The following is a 14316-nucleotide window of genomic DNA, read 5'->3' on the forward strand; positions in this document are numbered from 1 at the left end:
TTTGTGGTTAGTATGTGTTCTGCCACTAAGCTCTTAATGGTACAATGTTTGATTTATTCCACAGGAGAAATCAGCTTTTTCTACTACCAGTATAACAAATCAAGAAAGTGATGAAGTTAGACTATCACCTTCTCCCAGGAATTCAGGGAGGAGGATTATTTGCACATAAGATTGTCCATTGCTGGAGGCATCGCTGGTTGTATGTTCCCTTTCAGAACAGATGCCTAGATTGCTCATTGATGGGGGCATAGCAGGTTATGTTTCCCAAGGGAACAGAACTCATCTTTTTCATTGCATCAGAAATAGTATCTAAAGCGCCTGTGGAAAACATGTTTGTCAAGATAGACAGCTCTAGACAATACAGATTAAAGATTCAACTATATGGAGTTCTGGTATATACCCTATTTCCCCTTTTAAACTTGCTGGATTAAGATATAATGTTCTGTTAGCTGAATTAAACTAGAGTGAAACATCTAGCGCTTGCTAGAAAACCTTCATATTTGTTTCACTTTAATTCTGGCAAAAATCCATTACGATTATCAACCCTTTTTATTGCCTGAATAATTCTCTACTAATTTTCTTTAATCATGACAGCACCCCTCAGTTTTGATTTTCAGTAACTATATTCAGTTCTGGTACATACTGCTTAGGTCTCATAGTAATACTCATGCATCATCACTCCTGGAATCGTACCATCAGGACAAATAAAAGTCAACATGCACCACAGTGGCATTTCATCATATGATGTATCTGCTTAATTATATTGAAATATGCAACATACTTTTTATTATTTTTCCAATATTTTAGTGAATAGACTTTTATTGATGATATCCCACATACAAGCTTAAAAAAAGGTTGAAAGCTGAATGTGTTGTAAAAGCTGGTGATATGCTTTCTGAGCATTTGATAATAACATAAATATTTACCTTCTGTGGCAGGAAAAAGGCTTTCTCCTTCACTTTTGGTTTCAGCCAATTTACCCGCTTTTAGTAAGACTTCTGCAAAGTTCTCCAAAGCACTGTGTTGGTAATCAGTGTAACTAACTTCATTCTGTTGGACACAGAGAAAGAAAAAAAATTAATAATGTACATATTTGATCTAAATGTCCACATCTTTACAACTAAGCTTCCTTACCTAACTGCAAGACCAGGCTATTGTGGGTCACAACCCAATGACTACCTTGCAAAAAATATCATCTGCAGGAACAGCAGATTACATTTTGTATAGCACTTTTCACATAGGGAAAACGTCCCAAAGCGCTGGACAGCCAATGATGTGCACCTGAGCTGGGGGTTGAGATCAGGAGAGGTGGAGGGCAGGGATAGGAAGGTGCACTATTACTGCACTATTATGACCACCTCCATCTCTTTTTAAAAAAAATCAACCTGTAGATTTATGGTCACAAATCATAGGAATTAGGAGCAGGTGTAGGCCATTCAGCCTCTTGAGCCTGCCCTGCCATTCAATAAGATCATGGTTGATCTTTCTAACCTAACTCCATCTGCCCACCTTATCCCCAATATCCCTTAATCCCTCTATCCTTTAGAAATCTATTAATCTCAGTCTTGAATATGTTCAAGGACTGAGCATCTACAGTTTTCTGGGATAGAGAATTCCATAAATTCATTAACTTCTGAGTGAAGAAGTATTTCCTCAACTCTGTTCAAAAAGGCTGACCCTTAATCTTAAAACTGTGACCCCTAGTTATAGATTCTCCTACCAGGGGAAACAGTTTCACACTGTCTACTCTGTCAAGCCCCATAAGACTTTTATATGTTTCTATAAGAACACCTCTAATTCTTCTATATTCTGGCGAATATAGGCCTAGTTTACTCAACCTATCCTCATAGGTCAACCCCCTCATCCCAGGAATAAACCTAGTGAGTCTACGCTGCAGCCCTCTAAGGCGAGTATGTCCTTTCTTAAATAAGAAGACCAAAACTGCATACAATATTCTAGGTGCGGTCTCACCAAGGCCCTATACAGTTGCAACAAGACTTCCCTACTCTTGTACTCTAACCCTTTTGCGATAAACGCCAACATGCTATTAGCCTTCCTAGTTACTTGCTGTACCTGCATACTAACTTTTTGTGACTGGTGTACAAGGACACCCAAATCCCTTTGAACACTAACACTATCTAGTCTCTCCCCCTCCAGTAAATAATCTGCTTTTCTGTTTTTACTACCTAGGTGAATAACTTCACACTTCCCCACATTATATTCCATCTGCCAAATTTGAAATTAAGAGCCTGAACACTAAAATGGAAAGGAGCAAATGCCTGTTTCGTGCCAAAATGCATATATGTTCACTTGCCAAAAAAAATCAACCTGCTCTTTATATATTTTTATATAAATACACCAAAACCTGGCAAAGATGGGATGACCTGGTATTTCTACATTGGCAAAAATTCAACCGCCAGAAGTTTCTGGAGCAGCTTTAAAAATGAAATACATTTAGCTAAACAAACAACTTATTAAAATGACATACTTGTGTACAATTGCAATTCCAACAGTGTATCAGAAGTGGTGCCAAGTGCCTGCAGGAACGGAATGAGCTTCTTATTAGTTTAGATTACTGACTAGGTATTTGGGTAAACCTGCCAACCATTTGCTGTGGTATTCAATTATTTCCCAAGTATCCGCCACTCTTTTAAACATCCCTATTGATTCCACCTCTATAGCTTTCTGGGCAGGGCAGACCACATCTTCACAACCCGCTGTGTGACAAAATGCTTTCTGACCACAGTTCTAACTGTCTTGCTTAAGATTTTAACACTTGTACCCACTCGTAATGGATCCCTCCACCAAGGGAAGAGTCACCCACAAACAAATCTGTCATTTACTTTTATTATTTTAAATGCCTCAATCAAATCACTCCTTGACCTCCTTTGTTAACCTCCGTAACATCGCCCGACTCCACCACTACCTCACCCCTCAGGCCGCTGAAACTCTTGTTCGTGCCTTCATCATATCCAGGCTCGACTATGTAAATGCCCTGCTGGTCGACCTTCCCAACTCCTCCCTCCACAGGCTGTAGATAATCCAGAACTCTGCAGCCCATGTCCTCTCCCGCACCAAACTCCGTGACCCCATCGCCCCCACTCTCGCCCGACTCCACTGGTTCCCTATCCTTCAGAGGATCCAGTTCAAGATCCTGGTCCTCACATACAAAGCCTTCCATGGCTTCGCCCCACCCTATCTCTGTGACCTCCTAATCCCCTACCAACCCTCCCGCGAAAAAACACGTTTCTCCAAAACTGACAACTTTGTATAAGTTCAAAGTCAACTTTGACTCTTCAAATCAATAAAAAGATTTTGCTTCAAAATTTGTTTTAAAAAAGCTATGCTTTAAAGATTTTTAAAAGATGTCTTCAGGGTGCTAAGGAATTAAATCATTTTGTAATTTTACCAAATAAAAATGTATTAAACATAAATAGGAGCTGGGTAATGCATTGCACTTTTGAAGTTAAATATTTGTGGATTTCATACATTTTTATCAACAAACCCTTGAGGCTTTAAGGGGACTTATGAATTCTGTTCAGTACTTGTAACCTGGATGTCACACAGCATGGCAAACCAAATGAATACAGGAGAGTGAAACTGTGCAGTAGCAGAAGAAAGTTGCATCTGTGTTGTACATTGACATTCCATAAAGTTATTTGGTTTAAATTTAACTTATTGTTGACACAACCATATAGCCAGTAATCTGCTGGATATTTTGTGCTGAAAGTTCTGTGCCAGAAGATGCAGGCTAGTTTGAGGTCGCCTGTAAGTATAACTGCTTTCCAGTTGTGTGTAGAGAACCCTCAGGTTATCAGATTCCGAGTATCCGGACTTCGGATGCAGCTGAACCAGGCCGGAAATGGAAAAATAAAAACAATTTCCGCTAGCCCGGGCACATTAGACTCCAGCTGGCCCACTCTGCTGGCGCATGCTCCTGTCTCACTGTCCTAACTGCCCTTCAGCAGCCAGGGATACTTTGACAGAAACAGGGGAGATAAGGAAAAAAAAATTCACCCAGCAAGTTGTTTGGATCTGGAATGCATTACCGAAAGGGAAGTGGAAGCCAATTCAATAGCAACTTTTAAGAGAAAAGTAGATGGGCATTTGGGGAGGACAGGATTGCAGGGCTATGGAGAGAAAGCGGGCCAGTGGGATTGAGTTGGATAGCTCTTTTAGGAGCTGGCGCAGACGTGATGGGCCAAATGGCCTCTTTCTGTGCTGTATGATTCTATAATTCTATGACTCAGTTTGAATCTCGTGAGCAGAAGTAACTTATTCACTTCTGCTTGAAGGATTCAAACAATTACAATGCCAGAACCAGCATTTACCGGCATTTTGCGCCACTCAAAAAAAGCAGGCAACGAAAAAGTCTGTAATTGCCAGCATTAAGAGATTCTGGCTTGCCAGACCAGATGCCCCTCCACCCCACCACCTCGTTGATCCAGCTAGCCAAGGTTTTAGCACATTCCTCAGAACAACAACAACAAGATCACATTTGTATAGCGCCTTTCACGTCGGGAAGACGTTCCAAGGCACTGGACAGTGTACAGCATTTCAGACCCGAGCTGGGGTCCGGGGGAGAAGAGAGGGGAGTGGAAGGGGGGTGGCCGATGGCATGGTCAAAGAGGGGGGGTCTTGAGGTGGGAATTGAAGGAGGCTAAGGAGGGGGCGAGGCGGAGTGACTTGGGGATGCAATTCCAGATGTTGGGGCCAGAGTGGCTGAAGGCTCTCCCACCAATGGTGGGGCGGGTTAGTCGGGGGACATGGAGAATGCCAGAGCCGGCTTGGCCCTCCTGTTTTATCTATAACTGAAAATCCTAATTTGGAAAGCATGTTTGTTTTATAACCTATTTCCGACAAATACCCATGAAGTGAACAATATTATCTGGGCAATTGCTGGCCAGGCCAACGGGAGAAACTCACCTTTTTGAATAGTGCCACAGGAATCTTCACCCACAGGCAACAGTTCCCCAGCAGCATAGATAGTATCATTGTTCATCTCAGTCTTTACTTATGATTATGTTCTCTATTAATATTCTCAGGCAGAGATACACAGCTCAGAAAGTACAAAGCTCAAAAATTCTAAAACTCAGAAAGATCCAAATGAGACTAGATATGAAGGTTATAAAATAGATTTAAACACACAAAATATTCCACAGATACATTGGTCATTAACCTCAAGACTGTTGTGGGATACTGCTGTGCGCAAAAAGGCTACATTTGCCTTCAAAAAATCACTATACAGGAAAGCAATTACTGTGAGATATTTCGACCATATAGGCACTATAAAAACACAATTTTGTCTTTCATCTAACTGCTGATTTAATTCCAAACTGCCCACTCATGCAATCTTGTAAGTTATCATTTCATGCGTCCCATTGGAATTTGCTCTATTGCACCTTTTACAATGGCATGTGATGCCACAGCTGGTGTGATTTGAGGTTCTCTCATCTCTTCAATAAACCAGCAAAATGTAGGAGGCAAAAGTGCTTATCGCATTATATAATTACATCTCTCTCCTGCCAAGCTGCCAGATTCTCTATTTCCATCCTTTTCGCAAAGTACTTCCAGCTTGTCCAATAATTTCTTTTTCCTTCTGTTTCACCTTAGCCTCTAACCTACAGTATGAATCGACTTGTATCAGTTTCTAACCAATTTGCTTCGCAGACTGATCAATTTCCCTTTCTACTTTGTTGGCTCAAACACTAGTTTCAATTAATAACTACTGCTCCTATTTTAAGCACATGATACTGAGTACGTTTGTGCAACATTTGTTAACGCTAAATTTCCTCAACTCCCAAATGCATTTTGAAAATGTAGCATTCATGCTCTCCAGGATGTTCACTAGAATTAAAAAATAAATAAATCTGGAAATAGATTTAAAATACTAAAGGCAGTATAAATTGTGCAGTCACCTGAGAAGGGAGTTTCCCCGGTGCCCTGGCCAACAATTCGTCACATGGCTATTTGTGGGACAATGATGCTGGGTTTGCCTAAAAAATACATACAGTCACTACACTTTATAGTAAATCCTGCGAATTGCTTTGATATGTCCTCCCAATGTTAAAGGCACTATATAAAATGTAAGGATTATTTATTTTTTAATAATTTTCCAGATAATCCTCACTCCCTTCGTTCAAGTTCCATCTCAAGACCTACCTCTTTGACCGGTCATCGTAGCCCTCCCACCCCCATCAGCTCCGACCCCCAGCGCGGGTATCAGCCAGTACTGTTAAACACCTTGGTACATCCTCCTAACAAGAAAGGTATTATACAAATGTAAATTTGTATTGTACTGCATTAAATTGGTTATTTGTCACTTCATTGTTGTTTGTGGGACCCTGCAGTGTGCAAAGTGGTTGCCACATTCAAAACAGTGACTGCAATTTGCAGTAAAATCCTGCAAAGCATTTTGAGATGTTTCGATGACATGATAAGGAGCTATATCATATGAAAGTATTATTAATAATCAAATTTGACATTGATTGTTGCTCGCAAAAACTCACTTATCTGCTGCACAAAATTGGCCTCCAGCTAGATTTGAATCCATTATGATATGCCATGTGAGAGAAAACGTTACTGAACCCACATTCTTCAATAAAGCATCTATGGAGCTTACAAAAAGCCTTTAATTGCCGTAACGTGTAATTTATTATAAGACCTATTCGACAGCGATTAACCTGCAACAGTTCCAGGCTGTTTTGTATCAAACATGCAATTGTGCTCTCATACACCAGGCTGATCCTTAATAATAATCCTTGCATTTGATATAGCACTTTTTCACGTCTTCTAGAATTCTCAAAGTACTTCACAGAATAGACTGTAAAGTGAATTGATTCTATATTTGTGGGTGAAACGCAGCAGCCAATTGCGCACAGCAGTGTCCCACAAACAGTCGTTATTTTTTTCCTGAGGATTATCAGGCATGTGGAGTAAGGAAACTTGCCCAAGGTTTCGCTCTGCCAGGAATCGAACCCAGGTCTCTCGCTTGAGAGATGAGTGCTCTAACCACTGAGCTACAGAACTCCTAGTTAACGGTTATAAAATAGCAATGACCAATAGAAAATCACGCCTGCAATTTTTTCACAGAATTCACGAAAACAACCCCCTTCCGGTGCGAAAACGAGTAAAAGTCAATTGCTACTACAGTGTGTGCGGTTTGCTCGATGCCCGGGCTTTGGTACCTGCTGTGGCGGAGTGGTTCTCGATACGCAATCGCATGCGGGGGGTGTTTGAACTGCACCAGATGCTTTATCAGTCAAAAAAATTTAAAATCTCTTGAACAATAAAGCTGCAGAGTTGTTAGCCCAAGCAACATTTGTGAGAGAGCACTTGTCTGAGTGTGTAAACCTGATTGAAGAATTTCAGGCAAAAGCTGTGCCTTAGGGCCATAATCTATACTTGCAGTGCAAAACCTACATTTGTTTCTTGATTTGTGTGCCATATCTATGCATAGAAGTACAGTCTTTTGAGAGTGAGAGAGAGAGAGACACGTGTCAATCTCTTCCAGAAAAGCATACACGAGAGTAGTGAAAAGCTAGGGTTGATTTTGCAAAATGACTCATCAATTAATACCTACAAAGCAGCTCATATGTTTGATCCTCACCAGTTAGCAGCACTGGATGCCGATAAAGACCTGTACAGTGACATGACTGATTCCTGCTTTTTAAGTGTTTCAAAGTTTAAATGGCATGCCTACAAAGCATTTGCAGAAACTACCCCAGCTAATTACAACATTGCAACATGGTGGGAAGCTTATCAGGATCCACAAATTACTGCAATTGCAAATTACTACATTTGGCAACCAGTGAGCACTACTGTAGAAAGGCCATTTTCTGTTTATTCAGACCTCTTGAAAGACAACAGACAAAGCCTGACAGAAGACAGTGTGAAGATTCTATTCATGTTAAAATATAACAAGCACTAAACATTTGGCTGAGACTTTTTTTTGTTTGTTTCTGTGAAAATTTGATTTTCTATATTTTGGTTTCACTGGAAACTGTGTTGACCCCAATTTTCTGCTGTTCAGAAATACTCCTACTGCAAAATTTGACAAAACAAATTTCAATCAAAACCATTCCTGTACAGAAACTGCACTTTTGCACCTTTTTAAAGGTGCTTATGTTCTGTTTTTTGTAAAAGAAAACATTAATACATTGTTTTTTTTGCAACCATCTATGATGTGTTATTTCTTCTTTGTCCAAGATTCTGCAGCTTTACATCACCAGGAACTTTTGCTCTTTGTCACTTTTTAAATAAAAGCCTGAATTTGATGTTTCAACTCTAAATAGAGTTCACTGTGTATCAATTGGAGAAGTCTCCACACTTATAAAAGATGATTTATGACATTTCAATGAATTGTGACATTGGGCATCCTACAGATAGAGAACGCTTTATGTAGCACTTTTAATGCTTCTCTACTTCTAAAGCACTTACTTGGTCAACAATCTAATTTATTGCCTTAGGCACTGGACTAACATTGTTTTATTCTGTGTTTTCAATAGCCTTCCTTCTTCTGTATGTGTCTGATTCTACAGAAATACATTTCATTCTACTTTATGCTTTTTATACTCATTGATAGTCATGAGGTATTTCACTGTAGATTTTTGTTAGGGAGAAAAAAATACTTCAAAGCCTCTTATAATGCTTAACTGTTAAATAAATGATTAAAATCTACATCTGCAAAAATAAAAATGATATTCCTCCTCGGTTTTCTGAAATGTGTATCAAACACTTTGATAGCTGGTGCAGGCTTGATTGGCCAAACGTCCTCTTCCTACACTCTACGATTGTATGATATTCCTACTGGAATATCCAGTATTGGAATATCCAAGTATTACTGGGTAATACCTGCAGAGGGTTTAGAAGCAGGAATCCTAGCTGGTTCTCCCCTCACTGATCTTTTTGAAAAGGACCATGCCAAATTAGCTCCCATGCAACCGACCTGAGATCAGCAAACGCCACATTGGATTTGAAGCAGTGAGTACCTGGGACAAAGGTACAACTTTATCCACAGCTTTAAGCAGTGGTCAAAAAAATCCCATCCTATATTACACCGATGTACAAATACTAGTTTCACTACATATGTGCACAGCCTACTGGTTTGTTCCCTGCGTGACAGCTGGTTCTTGCAATAAAATAAAAAACAAAAGGTTAACCTCTGGGTCATTGAGTCACTTCACTCTCTGTTTTCTGCACATGCGCAAAGTAAGAAGTGACATTGGCAGCAACCTGATGGCCGAGACGTTAACCATTTTTAACTTGAAAAGCTAAAATATTGGCCATTTCAGTGTGTAAGCTGGCCAGCGTGTGCGACGTGCGTGAGCCAGCTGCAATGCATGCTCGGTGAATAGTGCAATCCACAGTACAACAGAGTCAAAACTAAATTCACATTTTGTGAAAGTACATTAAAACAGACTCGCTTGGTCAACTTTCAGAAATAATGTTCATCTCCAAGTGCCCACTATTCAAATCTAGACTCTTTCTCCAAAGACAACATTGTCCCCACCATGGCTCCTGCCATCACAGAAGGCATTGTGTCCAATAGAGTAATTATTTATCTTAAGTTCATACATATCCTCTAATACAAATTTGAAGTATAATGAATTCCTTCAAAAACAATCAACATAGCATCTAAGGTTTTTTGTTGGGCACTGTTGCATTTTACTCTCAGGTTGGGGACAGAACAGTGGCAGGCCAAATGTTCTCATTTCTAATGATTAAGTCAAATAGCTTATTTACTTCAACATTATGTTTGGACGGAAGAGACATAAAATTAGGTAGAAGACATTCTCTCCCCGCTGCCTGACCCACCCCATGACACCTAGTTCAGTTGTGTAAGCCTCAGCATTTAACACGGTTCTCCAACTACCCAAATCATCCTTGTTTAAGCTCACAAGCGATGGTTGGATGAAGAAGGTACTTCAGCCCTCTTGATCTCATTCTTCTAGAATATTACTTCTCTAAATTTCCAATATCATTTTTAAGGTTGGGTGTGCAACTACATCTAACATTCCAAATGTGGTCTTACCAGTGATCAATAATGAAATGCCCTCAAGATACAATTAAGTACTTGATTAGTTTTCTTCACAGCAGCTTCCCAAAGCCTAAAAATCTTCAGTGAATGAACAATAAATCAATTCCAAATTCTTTTCCACCACCGATAACAACAACAACAAGATTTCATTTATAGAGCGCCTTTCACGTCGGGAGGACGTCCCAAGGCGCTGGACAGTTGGGTCAGGACCCAAACAGGGGGGAAATGGTCAGGGGGAGGGAAGGGAGGGAGCCAAGAGGGGGTAGAGCGTTGAGAGATTAGCTGAAGGCACGGTCAAAGAGAAAGGTCTTGAGACCGGCCTTGAAGGAGGAAAGGGAGGAAGCAAGGTGAAGGCACTGGGGGATGGAGTTCCAGAGCCTAGGGGCTGAGAAGCTGAAGGCCCGGCCACCGATGGTAGAGCGGTTAGGGCGGGGGATTGGAGCAGACCGGAGCCAGAGGAACGGAGGGTACGGGCAGGTAAGTAGGGGGATAGTAGGTCGGAGAGGTAGGAGGGAGCAAGGCCGTGAATGGCCTTGTAGGTGAGGATGAGGATCTTGAATTCGATCCTCTGGGGAATGGGAAACCAGTGGAGGCGAACGAGGGTGAGAGGATGAAGATGAAGGATGAAGATCTACTCAATGTGCACACATTTATGGCTTTTGTTCCAATAAACATTTCCTTTTGTTGTCTACATTAAAATCATTCACTACTCCTTAGCTCATCTGCCGAATTGGTCCAGATTTGTTAAGCTATTTATGCTGCTTATATTATTCAGCTGCCCACATAGTTTCGTAGAATCAGCAAATCAGATTACAAGAATACTGGAGAATGAGACCATAGGTCAAGGCATTCAATCAACCAGTTGTATTCATCTCCCCTGCTTAATACAAGTAGTCTGTAGTTACCATTAGTATTGGTGACATTACTTAACAAAGTACCTTGTTCGTTATTACATGGTGGGGAGGAGCAGACAGACTCTGCCCACCTCAAATGGCAGAGGGCACTTTCATTACATACGAAAGGGGTGATTTATAATAACCGATTATAATAATCTCACACATATGCCCTCAATTAACTTTGAATATACCATGCTCCAGGGATCAAATTATAATTTCAAACAATAACTCATTGCAGGAAATTTATTTCCTTCAATTCACATTGATTACAAACCTTTACAAAGAATGTACAGTACAGAATCAGGCCACTCAGCCCACTAATCCATGCTGGTACAGTAGAACCTCACTAATTTGGTTACTCAAGTGACTGGGCAAAAGTGATCTACTTTTTGAGGTGACTTGATTACTGAAACAGGTCGGGTGATTCAGGTCACTGATGCAATGTTAAGGGCATTGGTGATGAACATTCAACAACCATACTTTGCAATCTCATTAAAATAAAAGTATTGTCACACTTAAAACAAAAGCTGTCATGTATTCAGCCTTCCATTTGAAAATGTATCCAACTTGTGTTCTGCCAATGCCATAGAGCACAGCTAACCGTCTATGACTTTTGCCCTCACTGTTTTTGATTAAGTTCACTCTCTCATGCAAGGACAACGCCTACCGTTGGTAGCATGTTCACAGCACTTAGCAAGAATTGGCTGCAGGAGCTCAAGTTAGGCTGCAGGCGCCATGCAAAGTCGATTTTCCGTTTGCGCCACTTTGGCGATCCCAACACTCCCCGTTCCACCCACCATAGCAGCAGTGAGGAAACAGCGCAAGAAGCCCGAGGCCTGCGTACAGGTTAGTAGCAGAGGGGGATATTTGTATCAGGTTTGAAGCAGAGGAAGGTGCTGTAGCGGCCGCAATCAATGACTGCTGCCCTGAATAGTGAGGTGGCCGGTTTATTGAAGCAGACAGCCTATCTTTTAGTATAGACCATGAAAGAGACTGTGAAGATGTGCCCGCAATTGTGAGGTGGCTGGATTACCAAGGTGACCGCAAACCAGGTTTCTATTGTATTTATACTCCACACGAGTCTCCACCCATGCATTACTTCTTTCCATACCCTTCTATTCCCCTCTCCCTCATGTTTTATTCGACTTACTTTGTCAATGAAGGGATCGTCAGTGAGGATCTCATAGAAAGGATGACAGCCTTGATTTTCCAAATCTCCATTAACCCCAGCCATCCCCGTCAATGTAACATCTCGTCTTTGATCCTAAAAAAAAATATTTTTTAAATACAAATTGTCAAATTACCAGTCGTTTCTAGTTAGTTCTTTGGGGGTAGGTAAGTGGGGTCTCCTTGGAGCTGAGCTAACTGTAATCAAATATTCACACTTCATCCTGAATCAAAATAATACTGGATACTGATGGTAAAAGCTCGTCAGGGAGCTTGCAGGGACTTACTGGTATCTCTAATCTATCTGGTGAGTGCTCAACCTGCACTTGATGGATATCAAAAAACCTCCTTTGGGGGTTGGGCTTTAAAGTGACATGCTAGGCAACAGGCATACATATGTAGAACTCTTAGTCTAGTTTGGATACTATGGCAATGGTGTTCTACATGTGTCAGACACCCAGTTGGAGTCCTGTAGTTTAGTGGTTAGAGCACTCGTCTCGCAAGCGAAGGACATGGGTTTGATTCCCAGGCAGGACAAAAAGTTGGGCAAATTTTCTCACTCCACACACCTCTGTTCGCCTAGTAGTAAGTAAGAACCTGGTTGTTAGTTGATTGTCAGATAGCTTTTCTCGGGGTAATAATCCTTTCAAAAAATAAAAATAATAATAATTTGGTCACTTAATCCATGACTGTTTGAGGGACACTGCTGTGTGCAATTGGTTGCTGCATTTTGCCTACAAAATAAAGTCAATTCACTTTACAGTATATTCAGTGAGGTGTTTTGAGACATCTCAAAGACATGAAAAGGCACTGCATCAAATGCAAGGATTATTATTATTAAATAAAAAATATTTAGATAAGAACATTACAAGACCTTACATGTAAAGGACGTAGGTAACTGAGGGACTTCTTCCACCACTGTGCATCACTGACGGCATGCAGCACTGCCTTAGTTGTCATAGAAGTATTGCTGAGAACCTCCATGGTTTTAGCAGTTGTTCGTTGTAGCAGATCAGTGGATTGACTGCTTGAAGCCTTTGCATCAGTCTATAAATTCAAAATCGAGACACAATAGGTTCACTACAACCTCACATGGCAGCCATCAAAGCATGGTAGCCTCATCTAAATGCCTAAAACATCAGCACCCTTATACAGAATGCTTCATTCTACACTACCACATGAGGAATAAAAACTAGTTTTTTTTTAAAAAAGTGTTTAGTATTTCCACAAACAGTGTAAGGTTTAGAAAACAATTTACTCTCCCAATGTATGATCTCTCAAAATGATTATGTGCTAGAAAACCCTGCTAAGTCGCCAGGTGATTCTAAAAGAAGTCCAGAACCCTGGCTGTCAGAAGATAAATCTAATAAAAAGGGGAAGTCTCCACCTTGCTTCCATGCAAATTATTAAGAACTCAAACATAATTTTAAGCTTCTGAACAATATTCGAGTAAACACTGATAATTAGCCTCCCAACACCCACACAAAAAAATGGGCCCCTTAGTCCCAGGACGTGAGGGCTGCCAGCATCCATGGAATCGTCCATGAGAAAAGCTAGCTCATTTGGGAGGTCAAACAGAAGGAAACATGAACTCTCAAAATCTGGAAGAGAAACAAGCTGCTATAAATGCATAGCAGATAGATAAGCATCAAAAAGAACAAGAGAGGTAACTTTTTGGGTGAGATCCTCGGTCAGATCTCATTACCCACACAATTTTGTTATTCATTTGCCTCTGAAAGGTTACGAGACAATAGTGTTCTTATTTCATGCATGGGATTGGAAGGCAAAATTGTATTTCAAAAAGGTGGTAAGAATCATGCTGCTTTTAAGGCTCTTGAGTGCTGACCTGCTGAGTGTAGCCTGTAGAATTCGTAGGCTCACAACTCTCTGACGGCTGAATCTGATAATTCACAGCTTGATACAGAACCTAGAAGAACATTTTTAAAAATGTAATGTACCAACGCTCACCATTCAAATTCATCACAAATTACTCTTAAGAAACAAACTGCCTCCTGTACATATCCTAATCACAAATGCATAAAACTGAGGATTTTACTTAGCACAAAATGAAGTTTATAAATATTAAAAAAACATTATAATGTAATACATTGAAAACCTCTTAAGTGTGATCTAATATGCCGCAAGGCAATTGTTGGAAGAATCAGTTGACTTTTATTACTGGGATGCAGTTTGAAGCAGTGAAGTGATCTTATG

At 40.5% G+C, this 14316-nt stretch overlaps 1 protein-coding gene across 1 annotated transcript in view; it reads right to left on the reverse strand.

Annotated features, from left to right (window-relative positions):
• The window catches only part of nbas (NBAS subunit of NRZ tethering complex), a 122699-nt gene that overhangs the window by 51583 nt on the left and 56800 nt on the right, over window positions 1-14316 (reverse strand). Inside the window, exons 34-37 of the mRNA XM_042332778.1 lie at window positions 13949-14029; window positions 12982-13149; window positions 12086-12199; window positions 927-1050 (exon numbers count right to left, since the gene is read on the reverse strand). Of these exons, the coding sequence (XP_042188712.1) occupies window positions 927-1050; window positions 12086-12199; window positions 12982-13149; window positions 13949-14029 (487 nt within the window). The remainder of the gene's footprint in view (window positions 1-926; window positions 1051-12085; window positions 12200-12981; window positions 13150-13948; window positions 14030-14316) is intronic.

Source organism: Callorhinchus milii, unplaced genomic scaffold, assembly GCF_018977255.1.
Source record: "Callorhinchus milii isolate IMCB2004 unplaced genomic scaffold, IMCB_Cmil_1.0 Scaffold3, whole genome shotgun sequence".
Taxonomy (NCBI): Eukaryota; Metazoa; Chordata; class Chondrichthyes; order Chimaeriformes; family Callorhinchidae; genus Callorhinchus; species Callorhinchus milii.